We start from the raw sequence: 17789 nt of genomic DNA on the forward strand, positions 1-17789 counted from the left end.
TGAGTATCCCTTATTCAGAATTCAAAATCCAAAACTGTCTGTATGGCTGGCTGAGCTAGTGACATCTTTGCTTTCTGGTGGTTCAGTTCACCCACACTTTGGCCTGTTACAGACTGCCAAAATAAAGCTGCTTCGGGTCTCTTTGGAGGTATGCTATTTAAATGACACATGGGTCCTAAGAGACCGGAGGTCGCGCCAAAGCCACGCTCCATTCCTAAGCACTGGAGTGCAGCTTTGGTGCAGCTTCCGGCTTCTTCTGATGCATGCATCATTTAAATAGCATACCTCCAAAGAGACCCGAAGCAGCTTTATTTTGGCAGTCTGTAACAGGTCTTTGTTTCATGTACAATTATTATTAAAATATGATGTATAAAATTACCTTCAGGCTAATAAGGTGTATATGAAACATGAATGAATTTCATGTTTAGACCTGGGTCTCATCTCCAAGGTATTTCATTATATATATGCAAATATTTCAAAGTCTAAAAAAATCCAAAATCCATCTGATCCCAAGCATTTTGGATAAGGGAGACTCAACCTGTTTATAACTATATAATTATAACCATTATATAATTAAAAATACACTGTTTGTAACCAAGTTTTATTGTTACAAAAATATATTATTACACCGTAATGTAACTTAAAGTTGGTTCCAGCTCTTCAATATCTTTAAATGAAAAGAGGAGGGAGTAAAAACTTAAAGGAAGAATGAGAATACCTATAATTAAGAACAAATGAAACTAAAATGTATTATTATTGAGAATATTATTAAGCTGTGAACTTTTTGTCCCTTGGGTAAAAAAAGTCATGAAATTTCCCCATTATATAAATATGAAGACATGTACATACAAACCAATTTAACAATACTTAAATTTTTGGGGTAGTCAGTGTTACTATAGTAACAGAATTTATCTGTACATATATAACTACACATCACTTTTGTGCCAGAAAAAAAACCCCATTTTTCTTTACAAGTAGAAACCTTCTTTTTACAAATCTTACAGAGTGCTAATATAAATTCTCTCCCTTTATTCTTATTAAAATATTGTATACAAAGTACTATAAATTTCGCTAGCTAGCTTGGATTCCGCAAATATTAAGAAGCTTCTATAACAAAGTAGAGACGTAAAAAAATATGTATATCATTATTTAAGTACATCAATAAAATTAGTCAATCTGGAGGTCAGCCCCAGTGTAAATCTACTACATAATCAACAACAAAGGTGGCAAAACTTTCAGTCTGTTCTCAGATGTGGAACGCTGAATGGCCAACAACTTTGGTTAGACCATATTTGATGATAAGGTCTTATAGAAAAGGTGCAGCAGTTTTAATACACTTAAGGCAATTAACTGAACTGCACACAGTTCTGTGAGAGTTGAGCAAGATCAAAAGTAAGCCTTGATTAAAAGCAACTGAAGGTATAAAAGACTGCCACAGTATTTATCTTTGCTTAGATATGAAATATTCCTAAAGAACCCATTTTAATTTTGCAGCTTATACCGTACACAGTTAATGCAAAACATGAAGTGCAAGTATTTTCTGCTTTTCTATGGCATTGTAGTGAGTTTGGCACTTCCAAATAAAGACACTTCCAACTGCACATTCCTTACCTACAGCAGCAAACAACCTGCAAATATCTGGCAAACATCCTGTACAGGAAAAACATCTATCTGGCATCAAGTCCAACAAGAGGAAAAGAAATATTATAAAATAAATTGCAAAGAAGCTGAAGGACATCTTTGGACTCCCTTGCTTAGTTCTTGCAGTCAGAGATGTCTGAAGTATTTTCAAGTGTAGCCTAGGAAAACAAAACAAAGAAAAATGTACAATGATAGAAAGGAAACTCATACGCTGAGAACAGAAGACAGAATGTTTTGCATATAGAGATAAGTAAATGCCTAAGAGAGCCAACAAAGAAAGAGCCCTTCTTTTACTTCTTTTTTTTAAAGAAAGGGTACAAGTGTTTTATCAATGTACACTTTGCCCCTTTAGCACAGATATAATTGCGGAAGAAATGCTATCTGCAGAATTTTGTTCTGCCATACAACTGCTAAGGCATTGGAGCATTCTTTTAAGGCCCTCTGCATTGGCCCTCTTCCAGATATTCTTAGCCCTAGCCCATCTGGCCCATGATGAGGGATGATAGGAATAGTAATTCATCAAAGTCTGGGGGACCACAGGTTCCCCACCCCTTTTCAAAGGAGAGAAACTGTTTGAAACATGTGGACAATAAAACATGGGAAACTAACCTTTCAATCTTATCCCGACACCCAGCTGTGTGTTGTTGTTTTAACACCATGTGACAAACTCTGATTAGGCAACACACTGTCAAAGTTAAAATCTAATGTTTCCCCATCCATGAGGTCATTACGAATGATCGACTCCATATCGCAGTCCAATCGTTCAATCAACATATCGTCTAAGTCACTAGGGAGCTTCTCCTGATGGAAAGAGACAATCCCCACTCTTCCATAACCATTGCAGGTGTTCACAGTGGTGTAAGGGTTGAGGCTGTTCATCTGCATTGGGTGGCTCATAGGCACTTGTACTGAGGTTTTTGCTGTGGATGGTCGATTTAAACTTGAAGCATGAGACACAGTGCTAAGAGTGAGAGACAAGGTATGGCTGTTGACTGATGATGTTGACTGTATGTGTCCCTGGTGGGGATGACCACTGGTCAGGGAAATGATTTTCTTATGGGACTGCTGGTTACCATATGATGATATTGCTGAGTTATTGGCCATTAATACATTCTGTCCAAGGACTCGGCCACTTGGCTGAGAAACATGAGTCTCTACAGATGTCAAGATATCATTGTGAGGAGGCGAATCAGAAGTAAGCAATTCCTTCAGGAGTCCTACAGGGCAGGGACCATATTGGCTAATGGTTCCATAGCTTGATTTGCTGTCTTGAATGGTTTGCATAGGCATCTGTGGCAAAGAGTTCATGCTAGGCTGACTGTAAGTGTATTTCCTGTAGTCTGTATTAGCTGAATTTATACTTGTGCTTGATGAAGTATATGAATAACCAGGAGATTGTTGCATCATGGTAGTTGGTGGAGATTGAGTTGATCCAGTCAAAGTTGTGTTGGGGGACAAAAGGTTGAGATTATCCAAGAGGTTCTCCATGTTTTCTGAACTACTCATCTCAGAAAGGCTGGGCAGAGTTGAGGCCATTTTGGTTGCTGATGGAGGGTACACCATGGAGTGTACATCGCTTTCTCCAAGATCATCTTGTTCTGGCAGAATTGGAGAAAGCCTCCCACTAATTGTACTAGCATTAGAACTGGCTCTAGGCCTAAAAGTACTCCAGTTATTATCAAAGTCATCATTACTGTGAGAGCTGGGACTTGCAGGCCATTTTGAAAACTGGGTGCCTGTACTGTCACCAGTTCCATCTTGACCTGCCTGAAGAGCTGCTTTTTTCTTCGCAGCTCTCCCTCTGCTTTTTGCAAACTTGCTGCTGTTGTCCATGGAAGCAGCCCTTCTCCTGGGAGACTTTCCACTTTTGCCTCCTTCTGGGTTCAGCATCCACCAAGAGCTTTTTCCTGTCCCTTCATTCTGCACTCGAATAAACTTGCTGTGTAATGAGAGGTTGTGACGAATTGAATTCTAAAGAAAAGAAAGAAGGTGTTTTAATTTCAGTAGACAACCCATTCAACCAAATGCATGATAACTACAGAATGTATCTTATTTCCCAATGCAATATTTGAATTATCCCCATATAAAACACAATGTTTTAAATATGGTTTTGAAGCAAAATAAACAAGGATTAATGCAGATCGTTTCTAATTTATGGTACCCTTCAGGTATAAAAACAGCCTGGGATTCCATTATAGATGCTTCTCAAGATTTTTGGATATACAATCCTACACACTTAATACAATTTAACTGTGCCTTTAGAAATATCTTCATTATCATCACCTTTATTTATACTCTGCATTTTCCCCAAAACTAGGGCTCAACATTTTAAAAAATATTTTAAAATATTCCAAAGTAAAATCTAAAATAGATATGGGTGCGATATTCTTCTCTGTTGTGTCCTTCAGTACTGAGTCCTAACGTCAAAGCTATCCCAGAAAAACAAAAACCAAAAACCAAAATGAAATTGGAGAATTTTCTTAACCAGAATATTTAAAATGTTAATTTAATTTTTAAAAAGGCACACATCTTTTCAATGTATTGTCTCTAATATGCCATGATAATATACAAGCAAGCAGTGCTGAATTCTGGGTTTCAGTGTAAAACATCCTAGGAAAACTATAGTAAAACATATAGTTTGAGATAACACCTTATCCCATTAATAAAGTTTTAAACAAGAAATTTAACAAAACTATAATTAAAAGAACAATATTTACACCTTCTTTGTTTCACAAAAAGCACTATACAGTCATCCCTCCATATTTGCGGATTTGATATTTGCGGATTTGATTATTCACGGATTTAATATGTTCTCTCTAGGACTGTCTAGGTCCTCCAGTGCAACTCTGTGGTAAACTTTAACTAAAAGTTGCACTGAAAGACCATTTGTAGCTACTCCAGTGCCATTCTATGGTCAGTGTATGTTGGACATTGACCGCAGAGTTACCTGGAGGACCTAGAGATTCCTAGAGAGGTGTCCTCTCAGGCAAAAACAGTGTTTTTGTTATTTGCGGTTTTTCCATATTCACGGGGGTCTTGTTCCCCTTAACCCTAGTGAATATGGAGGGACAACTGTACATCCAAAAAGGAATTTTAAGCTGAGTGTCTCTGACATCAGAACATCTATGGAAAAACCTGCCATTAGGGATAAACGCAGCAAAAAGCATCAAAATATAATTAATATCCTCAAGAAAATGAAAACTGGTTCTTTCACAGTAGGAAGGAAGTTGTGTGAACAGACTCATCAATGTCCATCCAAAAAGTATTCTGATGAAAAGTCTAGCTACCAAAAGCATCCCACTCAAGGTGCAGAATCCACAAATACAAGTCATAAAAGAAAGGAAAGGAGGAAGTATTGTATATGGATGGGCTAAAAGGTCACTCACAAAATCCTCAAAGACGTTCACCCACAGGAACAATCTGCTCCAACTGAAAGATGTTGGGCTCTATTAGTTCTGCTCCCTAGCAAACTATGACAGAGTAATTCAGTATTCGCAGAGGTGAAGTAGACCTTTAACCTGAAGCCATGCACCTCAACACATTGGAAGAGGAACAGTAGGAGCAGCGATGGATCAGCAGAAGATCCTATGCAATGTTGGTGCAATTGACTAATACACACCAAATTTTCAATAAACCCTTAACTCAGTGGTTCTCAAACAGTGGGGCAGGACCTCCAGGGTCACATAAAACTTTGTGGTCACATAAACTTTGTGAAGTCACTTCTACCACCTATGCAGATCACACCAACTAATTCCTATAACCTGATCTAGTGCAACTGCAGAACACACAGTTTAATGGTAGAATCAGACGAAGATGTCTAGCTTAATAAATAAGTGTTTTCTCAAATGTGTATCAGGAGAGAGTTTCTACTTCTCACATAAAATAGAGCATATAGGATGAAATGTGAAAGGCAATCCCTTTCCCCACTTTGCCACACACTCAGCTGCTTTCTCCTGCCTGGATCTTCAGATAATGGGATTGGGCTTAGAACATCAGACAGCAGAGAAATAAGGAGCGGAGAGAGGTCAGATTTTGCTTTCCTTCCCTGTGTTCTCCTTCCTGTGTGAGAAGCAGAATTGATTCCTGCTTTACATGCAAACGGAGAAAACATATGCTTAAGAAACAAAACATGATCACCCGGAATGCTTAAATTAGTCTCAGAATATTCAAGTCTGCCAATGCCACTTGCCCTGGAAAGCCCAGAGAAATGTGATATTCTGCCTTGACTGCTTGCTCTGAATAAAGGCCAGTAATATTCTGGGGGTGTGTTGTGGTCGGACAAACAGAAGAAAGCTATTCTGTAAAACACGCTGATTAAAAATAAAGAAATATTACTGTTTCAAAATATTGTTTTGTATACATCATATATCCTACCTTAACACAGCTATATGGTTAAGTGTTTATGATGGAAACAAGTGTTATCTCCTGCACACAGACGCTGGCCCAAAACATTCAATCCATCCACACATGGAAGTGTTTAGCATTTTACAGAAGCTACAGACTTCCTTAGTCATCAGAAAGTTACAATCTAGTTTTCTCCCACTAAGGACATTCAAGGTCACTCTTGGAGTAGCAAAGCCATCTCCCAGTCCTGCCAACAAAAACAAAAGTCCCAAACAGGAAAAGGTTTGCAGCAAGTGCCTGTTACATAAATTCCTGTTTTTCACGCAGCCAGGAGGAGATTAAAGAAACTATGATTTACTAGCTTGGAAAAAAAAGTGTGGAAGAAGAGTAAATATTGCAAAATATATATATATATTTAATGATGTTGTGTCTACAACGCTTTGCCAAAAGTAGACATGGCCTGATAATAGTACAGCTTCAAGCACTGGAACTTGGCAACTGGGCAGGCGAGTGCAGTTACAAGATTTAGTTACCACTGGAAGCTACTATATACTGTACCTCGAAAGTGTTTTCAACCATCTGAGATTGTTCACTTCAGAAAAACCAGCCACTCTAGAGTGTCTAGTTTTATTTGCCGATATCTTTGCTGGATTGATTGCAACTTCATCTATAACAAACCTGATGCCAGCTTTCCAGTCATATTTCCTACCCAACCACAAACCTTATCCAACAATTTTCATGCTATCCAATAAACTCCTAACAAACACACACACATAGGTTCAAACTCCTATACATAAATTACCTGCCAATCACATAATTTGCCTCTGCATCATTGTCAGCATGAAAGCTAATTAAAATACAAACAAGGCCATTATCTATGCCACTGATAACAGCTTCCTTTATACTTTAATTTGAGTGTTATTTCTGTCATATCAAAATCATCGATCAATCCACTTATTCTTACCAATATGTTAAAAGCAGTTGAAAAACAAATAAATCTAATCACCAGTAGTTGCAATCATTGAACAGTTGAGGAGGATTGCTTATCAGTTACAAAACTTTCAATTATACCTACACACCATGGGCATGTAAATGCAATTTTTATCCACGCTGAACTCCTTGTCATTTTCAGTCAATAATCAAAGCCAAATGTCACTTCTGGATTCTACTTTCTGGTTCCCTGGCAGCTTTGCAGGGGCTCAGCCTTAAACTCAACCTGCCACTCTTGGTGGCTTGCCTTAGTGGGCACTTGGCAACATCTTAATGGAATTCAAGCACATTTACCGTGGCACTGCATTGTGATTCAAGTGACCCTGCAAAAAGCTAACTTGGTGAGTGGCAGGCAAAGCGGGCAGGAGTCTACACTGTTCTCCTCATCTCAGATCTAATCTACACTGCAAAAAGAATGCAGTTTGACACTGCTTTAACTGCCATGGTTCAGTGCTATCAAATTCTATGATTTGTAGTTTTGTGAGATATTAAGCCCTCTCTGTCAGAGAGCTCCGGTGCTACAACAACTACAGATATCAGGATTCCATAGCACTGAGCCATTGCAGTTAAAGTGGTATCAAGTTGCATTAATTCTTTTATTATTGTTGTTGTTGTTTACAAAATTAACATAAAACAAATATCACAAACAACACCAACAGTTTTCTTATATCTGGCCTTTCAATTTTCTTGACTCAGAATTACTACTAGGATCATCACTGAGCTTCTGTTGTACTCAAACTTTTCAACTATATTTCCCCTCATCAATAACTGAAGCCATTAACTGCCAATTATCTTTCTATATATAACCATAGTTATATGTAGTCTTATTTGTCATACAATTTCTTCTGTTCTCTCTTTTTCCTCTGTTACTTTGGTTCACCCTACCTTCTTAATATCTTTTTTCTTACAATATGTCTTATCTATATAAAATAATTTCTGTTTAATAAGAATTGTTAATTCTTTCTGACCTTCTCCTTCCTTCTTTTTATAGTTTCAATAAGTATGAGTCTTTTTCTAAGTCCTGTATCATATTCCCTTGAATGGATCTAGACAGTCAGTCCATTTCTTTCATGTCTCTCAGGTTTCATGATCTATTCATCAACTGTAGGAATCTGTTTCAGTTTCCAGTTCTGGGCATAGAGCAACCTTGCTGCCGTAATCATATATAGTATGGTTCTCCAGTGTTGTCTTTCTACCTCTTCTTCTAGCATACTTGTCATGTTCAAAAGAAACAGTTCTAGTTTCAAATTTTTCCATTGTCTGTCTTATCTTCTTCCAGTATTCCTTAGCTAGGTGACAGTGCCACCATGTTCCAGTAGATTGTTGACACTTCCAGCATCTATTATCTTGTTTCTTATCTATTTTAGATAATTTCGCTGGGGTAATGTACCATTCATCTAACATTTTGTAGTACGTTCTCTTGCATTGTTTGGCATAAAGTAAATTTCTGAGTTTTTTCCCTATGATTTCTCTCATTTTCTAATTTAATATTGTAATTTGTATACTGACTCCACTTCATCATCAATTTTTAAAATCATCTCTTGTTTTAATTCTCGCTGGAGTAACAATTTGTAAAATTATGCTATGTTTTTGTGTTCCCCTCCTGTGAAAATATTGTCCAACTCATTATCATTTTCTGTGAATCCTTCCAATTTTATACCCATTCTAAATCTTTCTGTCATATGTCTATGTAAAAACCATTGTACGTCTACTCTTTCTTCTTGAAGTTCCTTAGATTTCATCTTCATCTCTGTCTGAATACTCTTTGTTAAAATCTGGTTATATTTTAACCATTTCTTCTCTTCCAACCTCCATCTCTATAGAACCAATGTGATTCTGCACTGCAAAGTACTTTACCTCTTGCAGATGTGAGTCTCAGCAAAGCCCCTTTTATTCCCTAGCACTTTAAATCATACTTGCAAATGAACTGACAATTAGCATATTGCATTGCAACGAACCCTTCATGATGCCCATGGAATATTATAATTTTATCACCAGTTTAATTTATTGTTAATGTCACTAAGTAAGTGGTGTCCCTGATTGAACTGGCAACAGATTTTTAAATGAAAAACTTGTAATTCTTTGTGCTTATAAAAACTAAAGATGGCAATTCCCTTCAAAAAATCCCATTGTTCTAACTTGGTATATAGACAGCCAAGAAAGAGGTACCAACTGATTCTAGTTTTCCTTTTCTCCTTTGCAATGTTAAATATCTGGGTTATGTAGGAATCAAGCAATGCAATTTCAAATTATTATAATGAACCTCCAAGTAGATCTAGGGAAGAATTTACAGACAGGCTTGATATAAATAATAAATTAATACTGAAGTACAATAAAATGTGCTTGAAACTTTGGAAAATTATGGCTAATCAGAGTTAATAATACTGGTCAAGTCGGACCACTAGTTTGACCACATATAAGGCAGCTTCTTCCGTTCCTAATGCTGCTGCCACACTGCAGAATTAATGCAGTTTGATGCCACTTTAACTGTCACGGCACCATCCTATGGAATCGTGGGACTTGAAGTTTGTTGTGGCACCAGAGTTCTCTGAGAAGGCAAAATAAGTCACACAACTACAAATCCCAGGATGTCATAACACTGAGCCATGGCAGTTAAAGTAGTGTGAAGCTGCATTAATACTACAATGTAGATATAGCCACTTACAGATCAAACTTCAAAAATAGCCTGGAAAGTAATGAGAAAAAGTGTAGTAGATACCAAACATCACTATCTCTGTCATTAACCTCTGCAGTAGTTTATAAACTGAGCATACTGGGCTAGTCTATATTTTCCAACTCTGTGAACCAAGGATGTTCAAGGATCAAGGGAGCCAAGTTGTCACACAAAGCTACAAAGGCTGGCATTTAATTGTCATTCCAGGTTATATAAACACTTTGAAAAGATCACATTTTAAAAAGCCATATTCCCTTCTAAGGTTAACAAACTCCTTTAGCTCAGGCTTTGTTCCTATTTAGTATTTCCTCTGCAACCTCAGATTCATAAAACAGGAATGCAAGAGTTCTTTGCGATGGGCCGTGAGCCAAGAAGTCCCATTGTTTTCAATGGAGGCAAACCAGAACTGGCATGACATACTGGAAATGACACTGGAAGTGGAGCTGGTCAGGCATCCATTCACACTCGCTCTCCCACCAACCCCTCCTTCCCCTCACAGGATGAGTTCTTCTCAAAAATCCCAGTACTGTATTACGATCATCTAAGGCAAAACATGCAATGCAAACTGAAATAAGACAAGTTACCTTTGTATCCCACTCAGGCTCTATGGAGCTCACAGCAACTTTTAAAGCAGTGGTTCCCAAACTTTGGTTGTCCAGATGTTTTGGACTCTAGCTCCCAGAATTCCTGGCTGTTGACCAAGCTGGCGTTGAAGCCCAAAACACCTGGAGGACCAAAATTTGGGAATCACTATTTCAAAGGCTTTCCACACTATCACTAAAAATTAGCTGAAAGCATGAGAATGGAATAGGCAACAACTAAATTTAAAGGGAGAGCCAGCATGGGTGCAGTGGCTTGAGCATGAAACTATGGCTCTGGAAACCAAGGTTTGATTCGTTGCTCAGCCATGGAAACCCACTGGGCGACTTTGGATGAGGCACACACTCTCAGCCCCAGAAAAACCAGCCTTAGGGTCACCATAAGTCAGAAACATAGCACCAATACAGTCAGCCCTCCTTATCCACAGATTTTTTTTATCCATGGATTCAAGCATCCACAACTTAAAAATATATACATTCCAAAACCTAAAGCTTAGTAGTGCCATTTTGTATAAGGGACATCATTTTACTGTACTAACTTATTTAATGGGACTTGAATATCCATGGATTTGGTATACACAGGGATCCTGGAACCAAATCCCAGCGGATACCAAGGACCCACTGTACTTTTGTTTTGCTCATGGCTTTTTCCTTTTTAGTACTTCAAAGAACAGTTCTACTTGTTTAAAGTTCCTCCACTTTTCTAACCTTTTACTTGTTTGTAATTTTAAAGAACTATTTGGCAGGCAATACAGTTTTCTGTTTCAAAATGTTTATTTTTGTTCTTTCAAGTTATTGTCTACCTAGTCATATCTGCTTTCCAGGCTTTTCTGAGCAGCCAAAAGGAAATTAGCTATAGCAATGTTTTTCTACTGAGGTGGGCAGAAAGTAGGCTGCACTTAATTGCAAAGCCTGGACATAACTAGTTCAATAGTGTGCTTCTTAGGTGCGTTACAGACGCTCCAAAGCGGCATAGTAGGGTTGACTCAGTGCGTATTAGGGTTGAGAAGGGGCGTCCCTTCCGGACGCCCCAACCCTAATACGGACTGAGTCCGTACAAAATGGCAGCGCCCGTTCCACACGGGCACCACCATCTTGATGTAGCGGACGCATTGTGTTCACACATCGCGCGGTGCATATGATGCCACAAGTGTGCCATTGGCGCTTCGTGGCGTCATAATTTGCAGCGCGGAGGAGCCACACAGTTTGGCTGCTGTGGCTCCTTCACACTGGAACTGGCAGCGGCAACAGAGCACTGCTTCTCAGCGCTCTGTAACGCGCCTGTGTTCCCTCATTCCTGCAATGATGCTTAATCACTTAATACACTGGTTCACGAGAATCACCACTGGAGGTTGGAAATAACTGGTTAAATTTAACTAGCAGTGTTTTAAACTGGTTTTAATTAATGGTTAGTATAATGATATGTTTAACCTTTGTATTGGGTATATTTTTAGTTGTGTTTCTTTTACCTCTTGTAAGACGCCTTGAGTCCCAAATTGGGAGAAAAGTGGGATATCAATAAATATAAAAGTAACGACAACAACTAGTTATTTGCAAATTTATTTCCCCATTTTTCTTACAGCAAACCAGCTGCAGGGTTGGGAGGGAGTGGAGAATAGGAGATAGATGCAGATCACTGATAAATCTGAATTTGTCTTCAGATCCTTGTGATAGGACTCTATCCCAAAGCATCAACTGGACTATAGGATTTGTAGTGCAATGTGTCTCCAAACTACAGGGCTGATGAAAGTAACTTAAAAACTAAAAAGAGCAATTTGTAGGAGCCAGTAACAAAGTGTGCCAGTAGGGGGCAATGGTGACAACAAAAACCCTTTCCCAGTAAATGAAAAAAACTCTAGTGACTTAATTGATAAATTAATTAACAATAGCACAACAAATTAAATGCTACACTTCCCAAGATTAAAGACAAAATTGACTTCCCTAATTCTACCACATTAATACATTCATTTTAAAACTTAACATGATGGATTTTGATGGGACACTGAGTGCCAGCCAGGATTATAGTACAGAAAGTTTAGGTAAGGCCATGGTGTGTGTGTGTGTGTGTGTGTGTGTGTGTGCTAGGATGTGCAGCAACTCCAAGGTTTTGATTTCAAAAGTAAAAAAATTAATGTTCCCGTTGACCCTTGGGGGGGCAATTTTCCCACAATTTTGCTCCCTTGGGAAATGTTAAACACAGAAGCAGCCCTTTTTTTAAACAGGAACTAAACTAGAAGGTGACTTAAGGTTTATTTCCTGTTTTTAAAAAGGCTTCTCCAGGGCATAAAATGGCTCCAGTTCTCCACTACCACCACCAAGTAGCCCTTAGGGCTACCAAAATTGCCCCAGGGTGCATAGGCAGAATATTTGCCCTCCAAAAAAGTTTGGAAACAAATAGGGATGCAGGTGCACCATGGAAATCCACTGGGTGATGTTGGGCAAGTGACGCACTCTCAGCCCCACAAAATCCTGCAGTATGGTTCATTTTAGGGTCACCATAAACCAATGGCTCCAATGGTTCCCAACCTGTGGGTCGGGACCCCTTTGGGGGTCGAACGACCCTTTCACAGGGGTCGCCTAAAAAACACATATTTACATGTAGTAATGAAAATAATTGTATGGTTGGGGGTCTCCATAAACGATTTGCAGGCATACAACAACAACAAGGTGTACAAGTAGTACAATCCTCCAAGGTCCCAAGAAGTAGAAAAGTAACTTCTGCCAGGAAAGTTGTCTCTGAGCTATCATCTGTCCATGTCACACAGAGGTTGTTCACACATTTTGTTTTGCAACGCAACGATGTAAATAATCTCACTCATGAATTCCACAATTTGTTGCTCACACTATTTTTTTTATTGGAACCACATCTATGCACATCTCTACAAGTTCTATTGCTCACACACACCAGCACTGCAAATAAAAATGGAGTCGATGATGCAGATGAATTCAAAACACATTCAAGACATGTAGAGTTTTATTCCAGGTCTATCCGCATCAGTTAGTCACATGGCCAACAATGCAAATCTTTCAGGAAAATTGGGGGGGGGGGACACCCAATATCAATTATCCCAGGTTTTGTGGGTTTTTTGTCAGCCCCGTTAAAAAAACCTTAATTGGATGTATTCAAAATTCATGTGAACAACACAAATTCAATTGATATTCTACCGGAATTATTTTCACCATCTGAATAATCTCACACATGCACACACTAATGCTGCCCACATTTGGCCTGCCTGACATGAGGAACCCTCCCAGATACCAGTGCGACCATTTGTATAGTCTGTTGCCTCACAGGAACAGTCAATCCCACCAACACAGAAAGGCAGTGTCAAGAAGAGAAAGTTTGAATTGTAATAGAGAACAATTAATCCATTAGAAAAAAGAAAGCTCTTACAGGAGATAAGAACAGTAGTTGTCCAAATATTAGAATTAGCAGTTGTCAAAGCATTAGAAAGCCACTATGACAACTAGGTACACTGCTAGACTGGGACTTAAATCTTCCCACTAATCCATCAAATACACTGGGACATTTCAGGCTCACCAGGTCTCTCAGATTAGCCCATCTCATGTTGAGAGGATAAAATGAGTAGGCGGTAGAAAGCCATTTACAACACCTTGAGTTTACTGGGAGAAAAGGATAGAAATACAGGTTGATTCAAAAAGAATGGTGCAAAACCAAACAACAGCTTTACTTTTGCTCCATTCTTTTTTAATCACACTGCATACCTAATACATAAATCAAAATTACTAAGCAAATAGTCTTCAAAAGATTAACAAATCTATCACGTGATCTCAAAATGTAAAATGAATGTGGAGACATGAAATTGAAATTTGGGGTTTAACTAGTCAGTGTTGCTACAGCCACTCTGTAAAATCCTGTTAAGGAATGAATGGGTATCATGACTTTCACGTTGTTAATCATTAAGTTAATGGACTGAGAAGAAGAGATGGTTCTCTCCTGCTATTCTTACTGGAGCCAGCATGACCAGGTATCCATCAAACCCTTCCTGGGTGTGGCAACAGATTCCTTCTCTTAGTTCATGAGAACTGGACTGATGCTCATAAGGAAGAGGAGGAAATGCTGCAGGCTTTAAATTATCAGCAACAGAATAGAGTCGAGGAATCAGCAGAAAGAACCTGGACAAAGGCTATCAAAAGGTCTGGAAACCATGCCCTATGAGGAGCGACTTAGGGAGCTGGGTATGTTTATCCTGGAGAGGAGAAGGTTAAGAGGTGATATGATAGCCATGTTTAAATATTTGAAGGGATGTCACGTTGAGGATGGAGCACATTTGTTTTCTGCAGCTCCAGAAACTGGGGCCCGAAACAGATGGGCCAAAGTGCACCTTCAGGCTGATCCAGGGCCATGGCATTCAGATAACACACACCCTCGGATCGGGCTAAAATCGCGCCACAGCCACTTATAACAGCCCAAACTCAGCCACAAAAGGAGTGGCAAAAAAAAGCACTCCTTGACGGTGGGCCATTGCAGACGATGCTGGTAGCTGGCCTTGGGACCATGGTGTCTGGTCACTCAGGACATGCTTGCGGCTGGAGTGGCCAGAGGCCGCTCCAAGTTTCCCCTCTCCTTGAAGTCTAAGACATAAAGCAATTTATTAAAACTACAGGAAAAAGAGATTCCACCTAAATATTAGGAAGAACTTATTGACTGTAGGAGCTAGTCAAGAGCGGAATATGTTGCCTCATAGAGTAGTGGTATCTCCTTTTTGGAGGTCTTTAAACAGAGGTTGGATGGCCACCTGTCAGGGGGATCTTTGATTGTGTCTTCCTGCAAGGCAGGGAGTTGGACTAAATGGCCGTTAAGGTTTTTTCCCACTCTATGATTCTATAAAAGGAATTTCCTCCGTTCCTGAAAGCCCTCATCAGCGCTGCCACAGAATAAGGAAAAGGTGATGGTAAGGAATTGTGCCCCAGCCCACTCCAACACATAATGGTAACACCAGTACCTTTCATCCACAAATCACAATTGTCTGGTCATGCTTGTGCGTCAGTTTGCTTGGACCTCTTAAAATAGATGATGGTGCCATGAGCCAAAAACGCAAGCCACAGAAACCAAAAACTGTTTCATTTTACGTAAAAGTACCTAGGTTTTGTCAGTTAGGAAAAGAGGTTTCTAAAACCTCTGCCACTGGATGTCTTCTTAAATCCAATCCGGGATTTTTGGAACGTTACACCAAGCAAACAGGACCGATACAAGACATCTGGAGTCGTTCCTCACAATTATAGCACAAGAATTCCATTTTTACATGCCAAGGCTGCATCCTGTGGAATCCTGGGATCTGTCGCTTGTTTAGAGGCACCAGTAGAACCAGCGTGGCATAGTGGTTTGAGTGTTGGACAACGACCCTGGAGACCAGGATTCAATTCCCAATTCATCCATAGGTGACTTTGGGCAAGTCATATGTTCTGAGCCTCAGGGGAAGACAATGGCAAACCTCCTCTGAACAAATCTTGCAAAGAAAACCTTGTGATAGGGTCGCCTTATGTTTGTCATAAGTGGGAAACAACTTGAAGGCACACAACAACAACAACAACTTAGCTACCAGAAGAGAATTCTGTCTGCAGATCTAAATATTCCTCTCTAAATTGCTACTCCCAGGTTTCCATAGAATGGAGCCACTGCAGTTGTAGTGGAATCATATCACTATAATTATGCAGCGTGAAAGGAGTGCCTGTCAGTCAGAGACCACGAAGAAGAAAGTGTTTTATCCACATATATGATGCAAAGAAGCAGCACAAGAAGCAGCAGCTACCACAAGCTTTAACAGTCCCAGCAAGATTTTGCAGAGATTAGGTAAATCATGGTGGCCTCCCCACCCGCTAGTTCATCTCACCAGATAGCTCCCTTCACTGGTCTGTGGCACAGATAATCATCCTAAAAGTAGGCCACTCTGACTTCCTGTATTGCTCTGACCAAGTTAAGGAGTGAGAGTCAGTGTAGTCTGAGCATTGTACTATGACTCTGGGGACCAGGGTTCGAATCTTGCTCAGCCATGGAAACCCACTGGGTCACCTTGGGCAAATCGCATACTCTCAGGCTCAGAGGGAGGCAATGGCAACTCCCCTCTGAACAAATCTTGCCAAGAAAACCCCATGACAGGGTCACCTTATGGTCGCTATAAGTCGGAAACAACATAAGAGACATACTGCATGACTAATTTGTCACCACATTCCATCTCCTTTCTTATCATGCGCTGACCTTTTCTGACTGCCACTTGTGCTGAAAAAAGCGAGATAATTGAGAGGATGGTAGCCAACAAATCAAACAGAAAGTCTAAACAGGAAAGTTCTTCACTTTCAAGAGAAGCCTGCCTCATATTGTTTCATGTACCAAGAAGAACTGTTTGAGTCCTTTCATTATCTGAATATATACCTCTTCCCACCCCCCACTAACGCTCCTCAAGCAACATTCAGGCGACAATGAAATCTGTGGCAAACGTACAAACAACTGTACAAAATAGGGTTTAAAATTAGGAAGGCAGGTGTCCCAAGTGCATTCACCCTTTAAACTGGGCCATCAATGAACATCCATCTGCTTCCTGTTACATGTAAAAAAGCCTAACGTTCATCTCACTCAGTCAACCATATATACTATTCAAACGTATACAGTGTAAGAAAACGATAGGCTGATTTCAGATGACATTAGGCACTATAACGTCTTACTCAGAAAGAACAAGCACAATAGTTGTCAATCGCACGCTCTTTTTTCTTATGAAAAAAGGAGCCTTTCACACCACACAATTACAGCGCTATGATTCTACTTCTAAACTACCATCCCTGCATCCTATGGAATTCAGGAATTTGTAGTTTAGTGATATACTAGAGCTCTCTGGCTACGAATTCTAAATTCTAGGATTAATTTGGATTCTATGATAGTAAAGTGGAATCATAGTACCATAATTGTTTAGTGTAAAAAGGATGAGGCTGAGACTCAGTTTGGTCTCCTGGTGACCTGCTGATGGTGACCCACCACAAATAGAGGCTGAGCTTCTCACATCATGTTGAATGGTTGCCTGTATTCTCATTCAGAACAGTACAGGGATTGTGCAACTGCTGCTTTTGTAGGCGCAGGTGATGGGAGAGAAGAGCATCACTTTCCACAGTTTTCAACAGGAAACGTATCATGCTCTTTTACAGAGCAGGCATTTATATGTGCTCAGGTCCTTCTTTCCATTTTTTGGAAGAACTCTGCACATGTCAGAACATGCAAGCATAGATGCCGAAACTTTTGTAAACAAAAGATAGAAGCTTTAAATGGGTCGCAAGTATCCAAGAGCCTATATCTGCCACAAAATTTTCTGCATTTCTAGTGGATAGGAAAAACTTTATCTGTAAAGCTTCTGAAATTCTAGATTTCTAGAAAACAATAGCTTCTTGTGATTAAATCTCTCTGTTCTCTTTCTTCTGATTAATTAATGTTTTAAAAAATGTAACTATTGTTTGATAGTATTTGGTGATTGAACAAACCTGATGTTGCACTACTTTTTCCTTTTTGTATCTTGGCTGTTTACCTCTGAGGC

General features: G+C 39.4%; 1 protein-coding gene across 1 annotated transcript in view; it reads right to left on the minus strand.

Annotated features, from left to right (window-relative positions):
* Positions 1–427: 427 nt before the first annotated feature.
* The window catches only part of FOXO1 (forkhead box O1), a 47286-nt gene continuing 29924 nt past the window's right edge, over positions 428–17789 (minus strand). The window contains exons 2-3 of the mRNA XM_042478817.1: positions 2251–3612; positions 428–1799 (exon numbers count right to left, since the gene is read on the minus strand). Of these exons, the coding sequence (XP_042334751.1) occupies positions 2260–3612 (1353 nt within the window). The 3' untranslated portion in view covers positions 428–1799; positions 2251–2259. The remainder of the gene's footprint in view (positions 1800–2250; positions 3613–17789) is intronic.

The sequence above is a fragment of the Sceloporus undulatus genome, chromosome 1 (genome assembly GCF_019175285.1).
Source record: "Sceloporus undulatus isolate JIND9_A2432 ecotype Alabama chromosome 1, SceUnd_v1.1, whole genome shotgun sequence".
Classification (NCBI taxonomy): Eukaryota; Metazoa; Chordata; class Lepidosauria; order Squamata; family Phrynosomatidae; genus Sceloporus; species Sceloporus undulatus.